Below are 12,825 nucleotides of genomic sequence, written 5' to 3'. Positions count from 1 at the left end.
CTGCACGTGTTACATGCATGAACCTTTTTAAAACTATATTTTGCATCGTTTCACGCTCCTGATTTACAAGTATTTGCCATTGGCCATTCAACAGACAGAACTTCACAAAAACAACAAACGATGACATATTTGTTTGGTAACATGTTTTAACGCTATTCGCTATAAAAATTCTAAACGCAGATTGCAGACAGCTGCTTGAGTAACACGCTTAGAGTGCAGTTCTTCGATTCTCGCAGTCTTCAGAGACCTAACTTTATATATATCTATCGACAAGACGTTATTATGCTATGATTGTCTTAGAGATGCAATAGTTTGAAATTCTCAAACGATATACATAATCAAAGGAAAGCAATAGTTTGAAAATTGTTTAAGCTTATACGAAAGCAAAGGCAAACTTACATTTTTAGATTTTTGAAGCTTTTTGTTTAGAATATGTGACACTTGGAAAAAGAAGAGTGTTTTTATTGTTTTGCAATCGGAAGCTTTAACCAAGGAAACGTACTTGAAAGTATAACAAGGATAATAATGGAGTCTAACCGCTCAAATGTGAATCAAAGCACGATCGTTCAGCTTGATTTTTCTGTAAGTATGCTTGTTAAAAGGTTTTTAATCATTTAGTCAACTTTTCTTTTTAAATTCGTGCAATAATAAGTGTGTTATGGCAGATGCAAAAATAATGTTTATAAAGCATATGACATTCGCTTAGTGCGTTTTTATATTTTTTCCCCTGGGCTAACGAAACAAATATTTGTCTTCATCGGATTAACCTTATTGCTATAGTATAGTTCCGCATTAACCGGAGTTCTGTCAGATTGTTGATACAAATAATCATTATAGTCTTTGAATCCTTCTCATGAAATTAACCAGAGATTAATATATCCCTTATTGGCACGATACAATTTATAACCAACCGAAATTAGAGTACTATAGAATGTTTAAGACTGAACTCGCCTATGAAAAATATTTAGACTGCATAAATAGTAAAAATCATAAACAACAATTATCAAGATTTAGACTTAGCGCCCATAAATTAGAAATAGAGACTGGTAGATATAATAACATACCCAGAGATGAACGCACATGTAAACTTTGTAATTTAAATACTGTTGAGTCCGAATATCACCTTTTTCTAACTTGCCCAATATATAAAGATCTACAAACAAAGTATTGTATCCGATCAAACTGGCCAACACTTGCGAAATTTAAAAACATACTATCTTGTTAAAATATTCAGTCATTAACAATGTTGCCAGATTCCTTACCGATTCCATGAAACTCCACGAGGAAAAATTAGTATTTGCTGCTTCTCAATAAATATTGTATAAAACCCTTAAAATATTGCCCATGTACTTTTTGTTTACTATAAGTTGTTTTCAATACATACACGTTTGTACATGATGTTTGAACATGTTTCATTGTAGTATAAGTTACACAAGGCGTCTTAATTACTTAATTACTTTGATTCGCTAAACGCAGACCAAGTCTTTCAGTGGTGTGGGTGGTGTTGTGCAGTGTCCGCTCAGTGAGTTATGCAAATGTCGAAGTATAATTACATAGAAAAACAGATACACAGAAACAAAAACAAAACACGAAGAACGCAGACGCAAACACAGCAGCGTAGTGCATAGTATAAAATATGTGACACTTGGATAAGAAAGAGCGCTTTTTGGTTTTGCAAACGGAAACTATAAGCATGGACATAAAGTTAATGTTTTTATTTTTATTTTTGTAAATTGCTTTAAAAAGGAACAGCGATTCTAATGTATCTAACAGCTCAAATATGAATCAAAGCACGATCGTTCATAATTATTTTTGTAAGTATGCTTGTTTAATCGACTATTAAGTTAAATTTTGATTTTAAATTATACATTTATAATATAAATTATGTTATAAGCTATTCTTCTGTAAACTGAACCAAACTCAGGTTTTATATACTGGATATAATCCACTTGATTTATAAACCTTGAAACAAAAAATTATGTGTTCATCATTTAATTATTTTTGCAGTTGTAAAATTGGAAAAGTGTATTCATAACGGACGTACATAAATATGTATTGATCATGTTATCACATCAACCAATTATCATCGGGAATTAAGAAGAAAATTATACCATTTCGGGATAAATATAAAACTAGGTAATTGTTGAATACATTTACGTTTATTGAAAAAACAAAATCGCGATTTAGAACAAAGAACCACAATCCATGTTCAACAGAAGTGCTTGAATATTCACTTCCTAATATTCCATGAAATACACTAAGTTTATTACTATATATGAGATCATGTGTATGCCCTTTGTAATATTGAGCTATAAATAATGAAAAACGCTTGTTTTCATTACAATCCGGGTTAAACAAAATTAGAAATCCTTATAGTATCTTTTTGATTATTAATAACAGAAAAAAACTAAAAAAATATAATTGAAAATATGCACATATGTTAACGCTCATTTTTAAAAACAAAACACAAATTTTATTGAGAGAAACGATTGTGTTATAACATGCAAAACTATACAATGCGTTCAATTTGTTAAGAAGTAAGGCGTTATGCTGTGGTTGTACGAGAAAAGCTTAACAAAATTACAATAACATGGAGAAACGCTACCTTAAATACATGAATAGATCCGATTTTCGAAAATTGTGTTCATACATGAAGACATCTACATGCAATTAAAAATCATACACATATAATTGAACATACATGTAAATTTTAAATCAATTGAAATAAAAGTATACAGCGTACAATGAAAATTGTATAAGTTAGTTAGATTATTCAGATTCAGACAACGACATAAATATCGACTGTATATGCTTCATTTACGACTCGTGACATTATGTAAGCGACATACTAATTATCCAATTTGATTTGGATTTTTACGTTGCTGTATTTTCATTGTATATACTGTTTTGATCCATAATATGTTAAGATATTTAATTATCCCCCGCCATAGGCGGAGGGATATTATTTTGGCGTTGTCCGTCCTTCCGCCCGTCCGTCTTTCCGTTCGTCCGTCCTTCCGGCACTTTTGTGTCCGGAGCCATATCTTGGAAGTGCTTTGGCGGATTTTATTGAAACATGGTATGAGTATGTATACGGATAAGAGGATGATGCACACCAAATGGCATTGCAAACCATCTGTTAATAACAGAGTTATGGCCCATTGTATCTTTAAAAAATGTTTTTTTTGTGTCCAGAGCCTTATCTTGGAAGTGCTTTGGCGGATTTCATTGAAACTTGGTATGAGTTTATACATGGATAGGAGGAGGATGCACCCCAAAATGACATTGTACACCATCGGATAATAACGGAGTTATGGCATTTTGTATCTTGAAAAAATGATTTGTGTGTGTGTGACCAGAAAACGTTTGTGCCCAGAAGTATATTGGCGGGGGATATGAATTCAATGAATTTGCTTGTTATTTATTTGATAGCAGCGAATAACCTGAGTTTTGGACACAAACCAGAATTGTTTCATTGTTCAAAAAGGGTTAACTAGCCTGACCATTTATAGAGGAATAACTCGAATAGTCAGTGTTTCAAGTTTTCAACCAAAAACCGACGTACTATTTGGCGCGAAAATGAATAGATTGTTAATAAATTCGGTTTAAAAAATATCGTTTAACGTCGGACTGTATATTTATCCTTTACTCAGAAGGTTTTAGCAAATACTTAAAACTATATTGTGACTCAGTAGACTATGTAAATGCATACGATACTGTCATTAATAATGCCCTATTGATAAAACATGTGAACTCTTGTAACATTTGTAAAATGCTAAATATACTAAAATCCACCTTTGCAAATGATAATGATTTGATATTAGGGGTCAAGCAAGGCAACCTATCGTAACCACTTGTGTTTATTATGTTTGTAAACGACATTCGTGAGCATTCGAGCTCCGTAAACTTTACTAATGGTATTTATAACAGTTTAAGGCAATGTTAGATGATGATATTGCACTGTCAGCTGCCCCCGTAGTATACATCACCAATACATGTTTATGAATGACTATTTTCAGAAATGGTTCCAAGCTTAATGTCGGGAGCACTGAGGTTTTTATTTTGCAAAAGTATTACTATTGAAATAATCACTGAGAAATAAATGGTGACACTATTTAAATAGTAATTTTTGTAACGTCCTGATGTGTTAAATGTCTCATGTCTTAAACGTGCATTTAAAACATGAGATGAGCCGGAACGCAAAGCATATAATGACAATATTTTTTTAATTCAGCAGAATTAAATAAGTTTTTAAAACTAAATCGTTCATTTTCGACTCAATGGTAACACCAATAATCACACAAGGCTAAAAAGTCTTCGAAATTTAAGATACTCCCAAGGTTGCCCAATTGCACTACAAATTCTTAAAGCAAATACTTGGGGTTCGTCATCAAACATCCATGATGGTGTTCTAGGTAAACTTGGTCGCTTCCCATTAACGAGTCCTTACCAAGACAATCATGAGATCACGCCATACTTTCATTTTTATACTATTCAATGCATTAACTACTGATTGAGCATTCCTAAATATTTAAAGCAAATTGCGTTTGCCTTATGCTGTTTAAACTACTCATGATTCACTGGGTTTCAGTAACATGTGAATATACCAGTAATACGAAATCATTTGTGTATGCTAAACCCGTGATCTTTTTGGAATGTTTACGCGAAATAACAGAACTGATTCTCCGGTTGCCTCCTAGTCGTTTCAAATGTTCTTCGAATTACCTACGATTTATGATTTCTTGTTTTGCTATAATTTTTATTTCATCTTTAGAAATATGTGATTAAAAACTATAATAAATTTACTAGTTACATTACGGTTGATACTTTCGCCGCGCCAAAAACAACAACAAATATGTGTCTTTATTGATATGAGTAAAGTTCAACTTGGACATGGGAATGTGTAGATTGCTGATAAAAATAATTATTATAATCTGTTAAATAATGTATTGTATACATTTCTATAGTATAAGAATTTCTAACAACAGGTTTTATTACACGTCCAACTGCATCTTGAACTGGTTATTGAAAACATCTTAAATTAGCCTTAATATCTTATTAACTTTGATTCGTTTTACGACGACCACTTACTGAGCATGTCGCAAGTATACAAGTATGTGTTGCGTTATTTAATCGAACAAAGACGCTAACACATCGACAAAGTGTTCATTGATGTTTATTTTGCTCCTGAAATTGTAACACAAATATTTTCCTAAGTACAGTAATATTATAATCAACAGAATTCTAGCGAATCCGTTTACGGGCTTTGCCCGTGATAATTAGAAATTGTGAAACTACATCCCTGCTTGTGTAGTGCATCTGTGGTGGATTATTGTTTAATTCCATATGAAAATGTATCAGAATTTAATGGCTATGAAGTTTTGACGGTGTCTGATATGTTAAGCTCTTCTAATATGTAAACTCAGCTTAGTAGAATTAGAATGCCAGACCATGCATTACTAAGATGAAATATATGCCTAGATGGTAAAGACCTGGATACTGTGCATTGTAATTCCCAGGTTAACATAGAGTATAGTAAAGTGTTTTATATACGAAGAATGAAGGACGTGATTTTTTGACAAATCCCGACGCATTATCCTCTAACTCTAGAATGTTTTGGAAAAGTATTGGAAATATTGGTATTGGAAGTGAACGGATACAACGCATTCCTTTTGAAATAAAAATGCCTGATGGTTCCTTAATTATATTATGCAGAGACGGTTCTTAATAAGTGGGGCTCTGATTTTGAAGGTCTTCTTAACCCTATGAACACTGCAACATATGGCTTTGATCATTCTAATGGCTGTTTTGGTGCTAATAATATTTATTATCAAGAAAATTAACAACTTCATAGTATGATATCTATTGATGAGGTATTGACATGTATTTTACATGCGAAATCTGGTAAAGCACCTGGATATGATAACATACCATGTGAACTACTCAAAAATGATTGTGCGTTAGGTTTGCTACAAAGTCTTTTTTATAGATGTTTCTTAAATGGTACTGTACCTTCAGCATGGTCCAAAAGTATTATTACTCCGGTCCTCAAATCCTCCACATCGGGTCCACGAGACCGAGAGTAATAATACTATATGTGACGAAGAACATGGTTTTATGAGAGGAAGAAGTACAATTGATCAAGTACAGTCCCTTATAAGTATTATTGAAACACGAAAGTAAAGAAGTTACACACATTTACTGCTTTTATAGGTTTTTGACAAGCGCATGATATCATAGACCGTCAAACTCTGTAGAATAAGTTGATTCGGCAGGTGGGGATAAGAGGCAGAATGTTCCAGGCATTAAAATCATTATATAATGATGTTAGGTGCTGTGTACGCCTGAACGGGTTTGATACATCCTGGTTTGATGTACAATGTGGATTAAAACAAGGCTGCCCATTATCTCATATGCTGTTCAACTTACACATTAATGATCTAGTTGTGTATATGAATAATTTAGGCAAAGGTGTATGTACTGGAGAAAGAAAAATGTGCATTTTGCTTTATGCTGACTATATAGTTCTGTTGGCAGAAAATTGCCAGGACCTTCAAACCATATTAGATGCTTTAAATATTTGGTGTAGTATTGAATGACTATTTAGATTATAATGACATTGCTAAATCTGTTGCAATGTCTGCTTCAAGGGCACTCGGTCTTGTTATATCCAAAGGTAAGGCATTTGGTGGTTTTCACTACTCTACATTTACAAAACTATATGATGATGGGTTGGAAACTACCAATTGTTAGACAATGCGTTTCAGTATTTAGAGAGCATTTTAGATTAATTAGTATGAATTATAATAGAATAAATTTACATATATGTGGCCCAAAGTTTGTAATGTTAAAAATGTGTTTTATAGTTTGAAGAAACTTTTATCAGAAATTTAAAGTGCTCATGTATAAGAAAATAATATTGGAAATGCTGAACCTACTATATCAATGTTGGAAGTGAAATTATTATATATTGAAAAGAATAAATGGAAGCTATAGATGAAGAGGCACAATGCTATAAGAGGAAACGGCGGTAATAAATAAAGAACTTACAGAAAATTAAAAACACAGTATTGTGCAGAAAACTATCTTATGTGAAATATGACATTTCAATAAAGATCGGCTTTTACAAAGTTTAGGTCTGGTGTTGCTCCACTAAGAATAGAAACAGGTCGCTATGAAAATATTGATGTGTCAAATAGAAAATGTTTGTATTGTCCTGATTATGTTGAAGATGAAAAGCATGTGTGGTTTGATTGTCCGTTATAAAGTGATATAAGCAAAGACCTAGTCTCTGCACTTGAGAATATGTTTGCAAATAATGATGACGACAAATTGGTTAGAATGTTAAGTGACGAAAATCCTTGTGTTTTTAATTGTGCAAGCTTGCCATCATATTCTAGTAGAAAGAAAAAGAAAAATATACTGTAGAGTTTGAAATTTTAATGTTTTTACAATTTAAAAATGTGTAAATAATGTTAACTAAATAAAAAAAATATTTGTTAGGTATTTATGGTTATTCTAGTAACATACAAGAAGCTGTCATTAAAAATGGATATGTCTTTTACATTTTGTAGCTTAGTACATTGACTGTTTGGGAGATAATTTTTAGCATCACCTATTTATAAATATTTATAAAGGGATTCCTCTTCTCTTGCATGATTTAAAATGTTTTACCCGGATATATATATAAGACTATCTAGTTGCTGCTTTTGGTATAATAATATAATGACATCTTTTAACACCTATAGCAATTAGAATTAAGATTTATCTTACTCGTATTGTACTTGCACTTGTATTAATTAAAACCGCTATTTGAAATTGAAAACTTGAACAACATTCTCATTTGTTGAAGTGAAATATGTACATAAAGTTTTAGCTATTGACGTTGAACTGTATTTCATAATATATATAGTCTCTTATAACTCAATTTGGAGTGGCATGTATGTACAATGTTTTAAAGCTGTGTTATATATGTTTACTAGGTACATGTACATGATGATGAGACTTAAATAATCTTATCTTATCTGTGAACTGGCTTCCTTCATTATACAAAAAGTAACTGTTTATATACCCATTTAACACAAGACGCTAGTATGTAATGTAAGGACAGATGCGTAACATAGACAGGAAAAGATCTAAAAATCTATTTACAAAAGGAGTGTAACTAATAAATGACATTTTGGCCTATCTAATGGATAGTACATGGAGTCAAATTAGGAAAGTATATTTATAAATGACATATAGGCCTGGGGCCTGTCTTTTCAATGTAACTAGGAGGAAAATTATGGATAAAAAAATAATAGATTGACCATACGACCACACCATTAAATCGTTGTTTTTATAAACATAAGGCCAAACAATGAAAATATTATTTTTTGTAAATAACTGATTTTCTAATGTTCAATAGGTAATTTTCAAATAATCGTTACGTAACAGTAAGTATCTTTTATTTTGTGAGCGTATTTATGTATAGTGACTGTTCACTGAGGTTAGAATACATAACGGTATTATTAAGCAAAGATATCCCATAGTTGTATTGCAAAATAACCATATACAAGCAAATCGGGGTTTGTAAGACAATACTGAAACACAATGTTAACATGTGAATGGTGTCATTACACAATATTACATAATTGCAACTTTCATCAAGTTTTATGCGAAACTCATCAACACTGTTTTACATCTTTGTGCATTATCACAAGCAGCTGTAAATGTTAATTATAGCACTTTTTTCGTTATGCTATGTATTACTTTCAGTAATAAGAAGATAACTATGAAGGGGGTTTCTCAAAAATATGCATGATATTGGTTATGAATTTAATCCAATGCTCATTAAGGTACTTTTGCAGGGTACGTACGTTGCCATCACTGTGGTATGTCTGGTAATGGCGGCAGTCATCATTTCCCTGAACGGTTTTGTGATTTTCATCTTAGCCCGACAGAAAGACAACAACAGGCTTCATTTCTTCATATTCCAACTTGCCATTGCTGGTAAGTACATTTGACATGCACGCCTATTTTCAGTAGAATTTATCAAAAGCTATGAGCAATTGTGTTCAATTTACATCATTATGTTATAACTACTTCATCATTTAGAAGATAAGTGAGTGTTTGTCGAATGTGTAAACAGATTATATTACAATGCATTTGTTCTTAAGATGGACATTGTTACAACTCATGAGGAATACAAAAAGTTACCATCAAAAAGTCTGCTTTAAAACAACAACAACAACAACAACAACAACAACACAGAACAACATCATCACATATACAAAAAGTAATTTATGACAAAATAAATCTCTTGATGATAACATTGACATTCATACAACTGCTTTTCTGAAATAAAATATTAAACTTAACGGTCTAGTAAGGCTTTTATTTCAGACCTTTGTGTCGGCTTGGTAAGCGTACTTTGCGACGGGATATTCAAAGGTATTCTGCGACAGAAGTGGTACTTGGGTGACGTCATGTGTCGCATTTGGCACTATTCTACGTTTGTAGTCATAATTGTGTCCAACAATCTTCTGATCGGAATGAGCGTGGACCGCTACCTGGCTGTACGGTACCCACTTAGGACAATAACTGGAGGTACACCGTGTGAAATACACAAGCTTTATGATCGTCAAACATATAATCAACTGTATATTTGTAGCTTGAAATACAAGTAAGTCAACTTGTTAAGTGTGTGACTTATACGATTTGTAACTTAAATATAAGTTGTTACAATTGTGTTTAATCAATTGAAAGCGCCATTGTGTAAAGACTAGTATCACACGAAACGTGTGTGATACTCATTACATCTGCATTTGTGATTTGTAGCATAAATTATCATTCAACTTTAAACATTGCAGAGTACCGTCCGTACAAAGCCATAATTATCGGCTCATGGATAATGGCCCTTCTGATCCCTGTGTGGACCTTTCCGTACATCGGCGCCGTCCTTGAAGGCACTTCATACTACTGTCACATGGAGTTCACGAATGAAATGGGGTGGCAGGTTTGTAAACGATCCAAATAATTAAGTATTAGGAGACCATACAGTTTAACAGAAAACAACAAAAATGTGCTTGGGAAATGATATGAAAATATTGCTTTGCGCTTTTTTGATTGCCTACAACTAATGCCCAATAGTTGTGTAAATTAAATAATAGTGTTGAAACTAAAAGACGAACACAGGTGCGATTTAGAAGTAATATAAATCGAGAAACATTATCAGTAGATGAGTTATTCTAACTTCAAGCCTGTCTTAAATTTAACACAAGTAGCCTATTGTATTTTGAATACAGGACAATACATAAAATACAAGGTCAAGACTCTCGATGCTGAAATAATGACAGTATTCGTTAAAAATGGTTATTGTGTATGTGATTTCAGCTTTACGTCACCTGTACACTACTCATTGTGTTTTTCATCCCATTCCTCATTGTCTCCGTCTGTTATGTCGGCATCTCTGTCGTCGTCTGGAATCATTGGCGCCAAAGAAGAAATCTCACTGAAATCATCGAAATGATCACTACATTAAAAGGTTTATTTATTTTGAACATCATGACATAATTATATGAGCCTTTTTCTGAGAAAACTGGGCTTTACGCTTGTGCGTAAAGTGCCGTCCCAGATTAGCCTGTGCAGTCCGCACAGGCTAATCAGGGACGACACTTTTCGCTTTTATGGTATTTTTAGTTTGAAGGAAGTCCCTTCTTACAGAAAATTAGTTAAAGCGGAAAGTGTCGTCCCTGATTAGCCTGTGCGGACTGCACAGGCTAATCAGGGACGGCACTTTACGCACATGCATTATGCCCAGTTTGTCAGAACAAGACATATATAAATGTAGCTTTTACATCGTTCTCTTTTGCAACACGGAGATCCTTTTTATGCCATTTTAAGTGAGTATTTAATATACTACAACATATTTATTCTAATAAGTTTATTAAAACAAATGAAGTTTATGAATATACTTGTTATCAACATAAATACACATTACGGTTGCGAACATAATACGGCAGTTATAAAAAAACTTCCACGAAACAACAGCTGGTTGATTGATTTATTGAAATATTTTCTTTATGCTCATATTGTTCAATAAATGTGTAGACATTTTGGTAATCTCGTTATCATCGTGGTGAGCAGTCAAATGTAATATATTATTTTCAAATTAATAAATTTTGATTAACATAGTTTAAACGTAAATTATTATTGTTGTTGAACAACACTTTCTGTTTAAGTTAATGCCATATATTTTGTTGAATCAACTTCAGCGTCGGGTCACACAGCAAGTAACGAGGGTTTACTTCCAAAAGCCAGAATAAAAACAATAAAGATGACCTCGATAATATGCTTCTGTATGTATGTGTTCAAAAGTGATTGATTCCGTAAGATGAACTGTAACTTTTAAAAAAATATGCCATAATATTTGTGTTTTTAATATGTAACGTAAGTCGTAATACGAAGATCTATAATTAATACTTACCCAATTAAGTTCATCAATGTATGGCCTTCTAAATAACAACTATGGACATGACAGCGCTCAAGCTCTGCTGTAAGCCAACAACGTGTTTGATAGTTGCTCAATTACCAAACCTCAATATATCTGATAGTGTGCTTAATTTATTGAGCAAATTGCTTGACGCAAGGCCCTCCATACATTATTTCCTAAACCTTTTCAGCGTTCTTTATTTGCTGGCTTCCGGCAACAGTGTTCCACATTCTTGACGTTTTCGACATAAGTGTGCTTGACCCTCGCTTCTACCTGATCCTGCAGCGGTTATATCCACTCAACAGCGCGTTTAATCCAATTATATTCTTGTTGTTCAACAAGCACCTGTTGCCCTGCTGGTCGCCAAAGTCTGCGGATAAGACTTATAAAAGTGTCAGAACAACTAAAACAACAGTATGACTAGTGACTTTGTTGCAAAACTGGTAAGACACTTTGAATAAAAACAATGAACTGGACAATACGATGGCGTTATTCAGATGAGTGTCATTAAAATTGTATTTATCAAAGTATTCGACCAATATGAATCATCTATAAATACGCATGTTATATCAAGCGTTCGAGGTTTGGTTCAATTCGCTCTCAAACAGGCGAAGAAAACGTTGTTATGTTTTTATATAGTATAAACAAACATACAAACAGTTAGAAATGGATTGTGTCTGTGCAACAAAAAAAAACCTCATATAAGTGCCAATACATACATAACTCTGCAACAGTTACCTACATAATAATGATTTAAACCAGCTCTATATTTGTGTACAAGATTGAATGACATGTATTTGTATATTGTATCGTTTAGTACATTTTCTGAGTGGCCACACGTTGATTAACACGAGTCTGCTTGCGTCCAAGCTAAAGCATACTTGCTGGTAATAGCAGTTTGTACAATGCCAGTTGTTTTTACTATCAGTTCTTCGAAAAGGATCGCCTATGGCCATCACTTTGACATGCCATCGCCTCTCTCAGCGGTCAGTTGATAATGCATCTTAGCCCGACTAAATGGTATCAATCGTCAACACGTTTGCATCTTGCCCGTGTCGGTAAACCACCTATGTATATGATATGTTTATACACCCCGATTTTCATAATTGTTTTTTAATTAACCTTATACCTTCGGATGACCCTCAACATTGTCATATAAGTGTATCCGTCCTTATCAATTGTCCACAATTTATAACTAATTTGATATTTCCGACGATAAACTATTGTGTTTACTTATCAATAATTATTTTAAATGTATTAAAACGAAGACCGATCATGCTGTAAAATTACTTAAGATTATTAGTTACACGTTTTCTTAGCGAACCCTTAATATGTGATCGATTCTCAAACAA

General features: G+C 33.0%; 1 protein-coding gene across 1 annotated transcript; it reads left to right on the top strand.

Moving 5' to 3' along the window:
- The first annotated feature begins 273 nt into the window (after nt 1-273).
- LOC127856386 (cardioacceleratory peptide receptor-like) lies at nt 274-11,952 on the top strand. Its single transcript, XM_052392530.1, has 7 exons — nt 274-582; nt 8,850-8,991; nt 9,385-9,588; nt 9,852-9,997; nt 10,375-10,525; nt 11,256-11,339; nt 11,664-11,952. Exons 1-7 carry the CDS (start codon nt 526-528, stop codon nt 11,891-11,893), a joined length of 1,014 nt encoding a protein of 337 aa, XP_052248490.1. The 5' UTR covers nt 274-525; the 3' UTR covers nt 11,894-11,952.
- Nucleotides 11,953-12,825: the final 873 nt, after the last annotated feature.

Source organism: Dreissena polymorpha, chromosome 13 (assembly GCF_020536995.1).
Source record: "Dreissena polymorpha isolate Duluth1 chromosome 13, UMN_Dpol_1.0, whole genome shotgun sequence".
Classification (NCBI taxonomy): Eukaryota; Metazoa; Mollusca; class Bivalvia; order Myida; family Dreissenidae; genus Dreissena; species Dreissena polymorpha.
Note: the sequence above shows the minus strand (reverse complement) of the source record. Positions and strands in the feature narration are given on the sequence as shown.

Coding starts and splice junctions, on each gene's coding strand:
- LOC127856386 (XM_052392530.1), top strand. CDS start 526: ATGGAGTCTAACCGCTCAAATGTGAATCAAAGCACGATCGTTCAGCTT. Junction 583..8,849: donor TCGTTCAGCTTGATTTTTCT/GTAAGTATGCTT, acceptor GTACTTTTGCAG/GGTACGTACGTTGCCATCAC. Junction 9,998..10,374: donor CGAATGAAATGGGGTGGCAG/GTTTGTAAACGA, acceptor ATGTGATTTCAG/CTTTACGTCACCTGTACACT.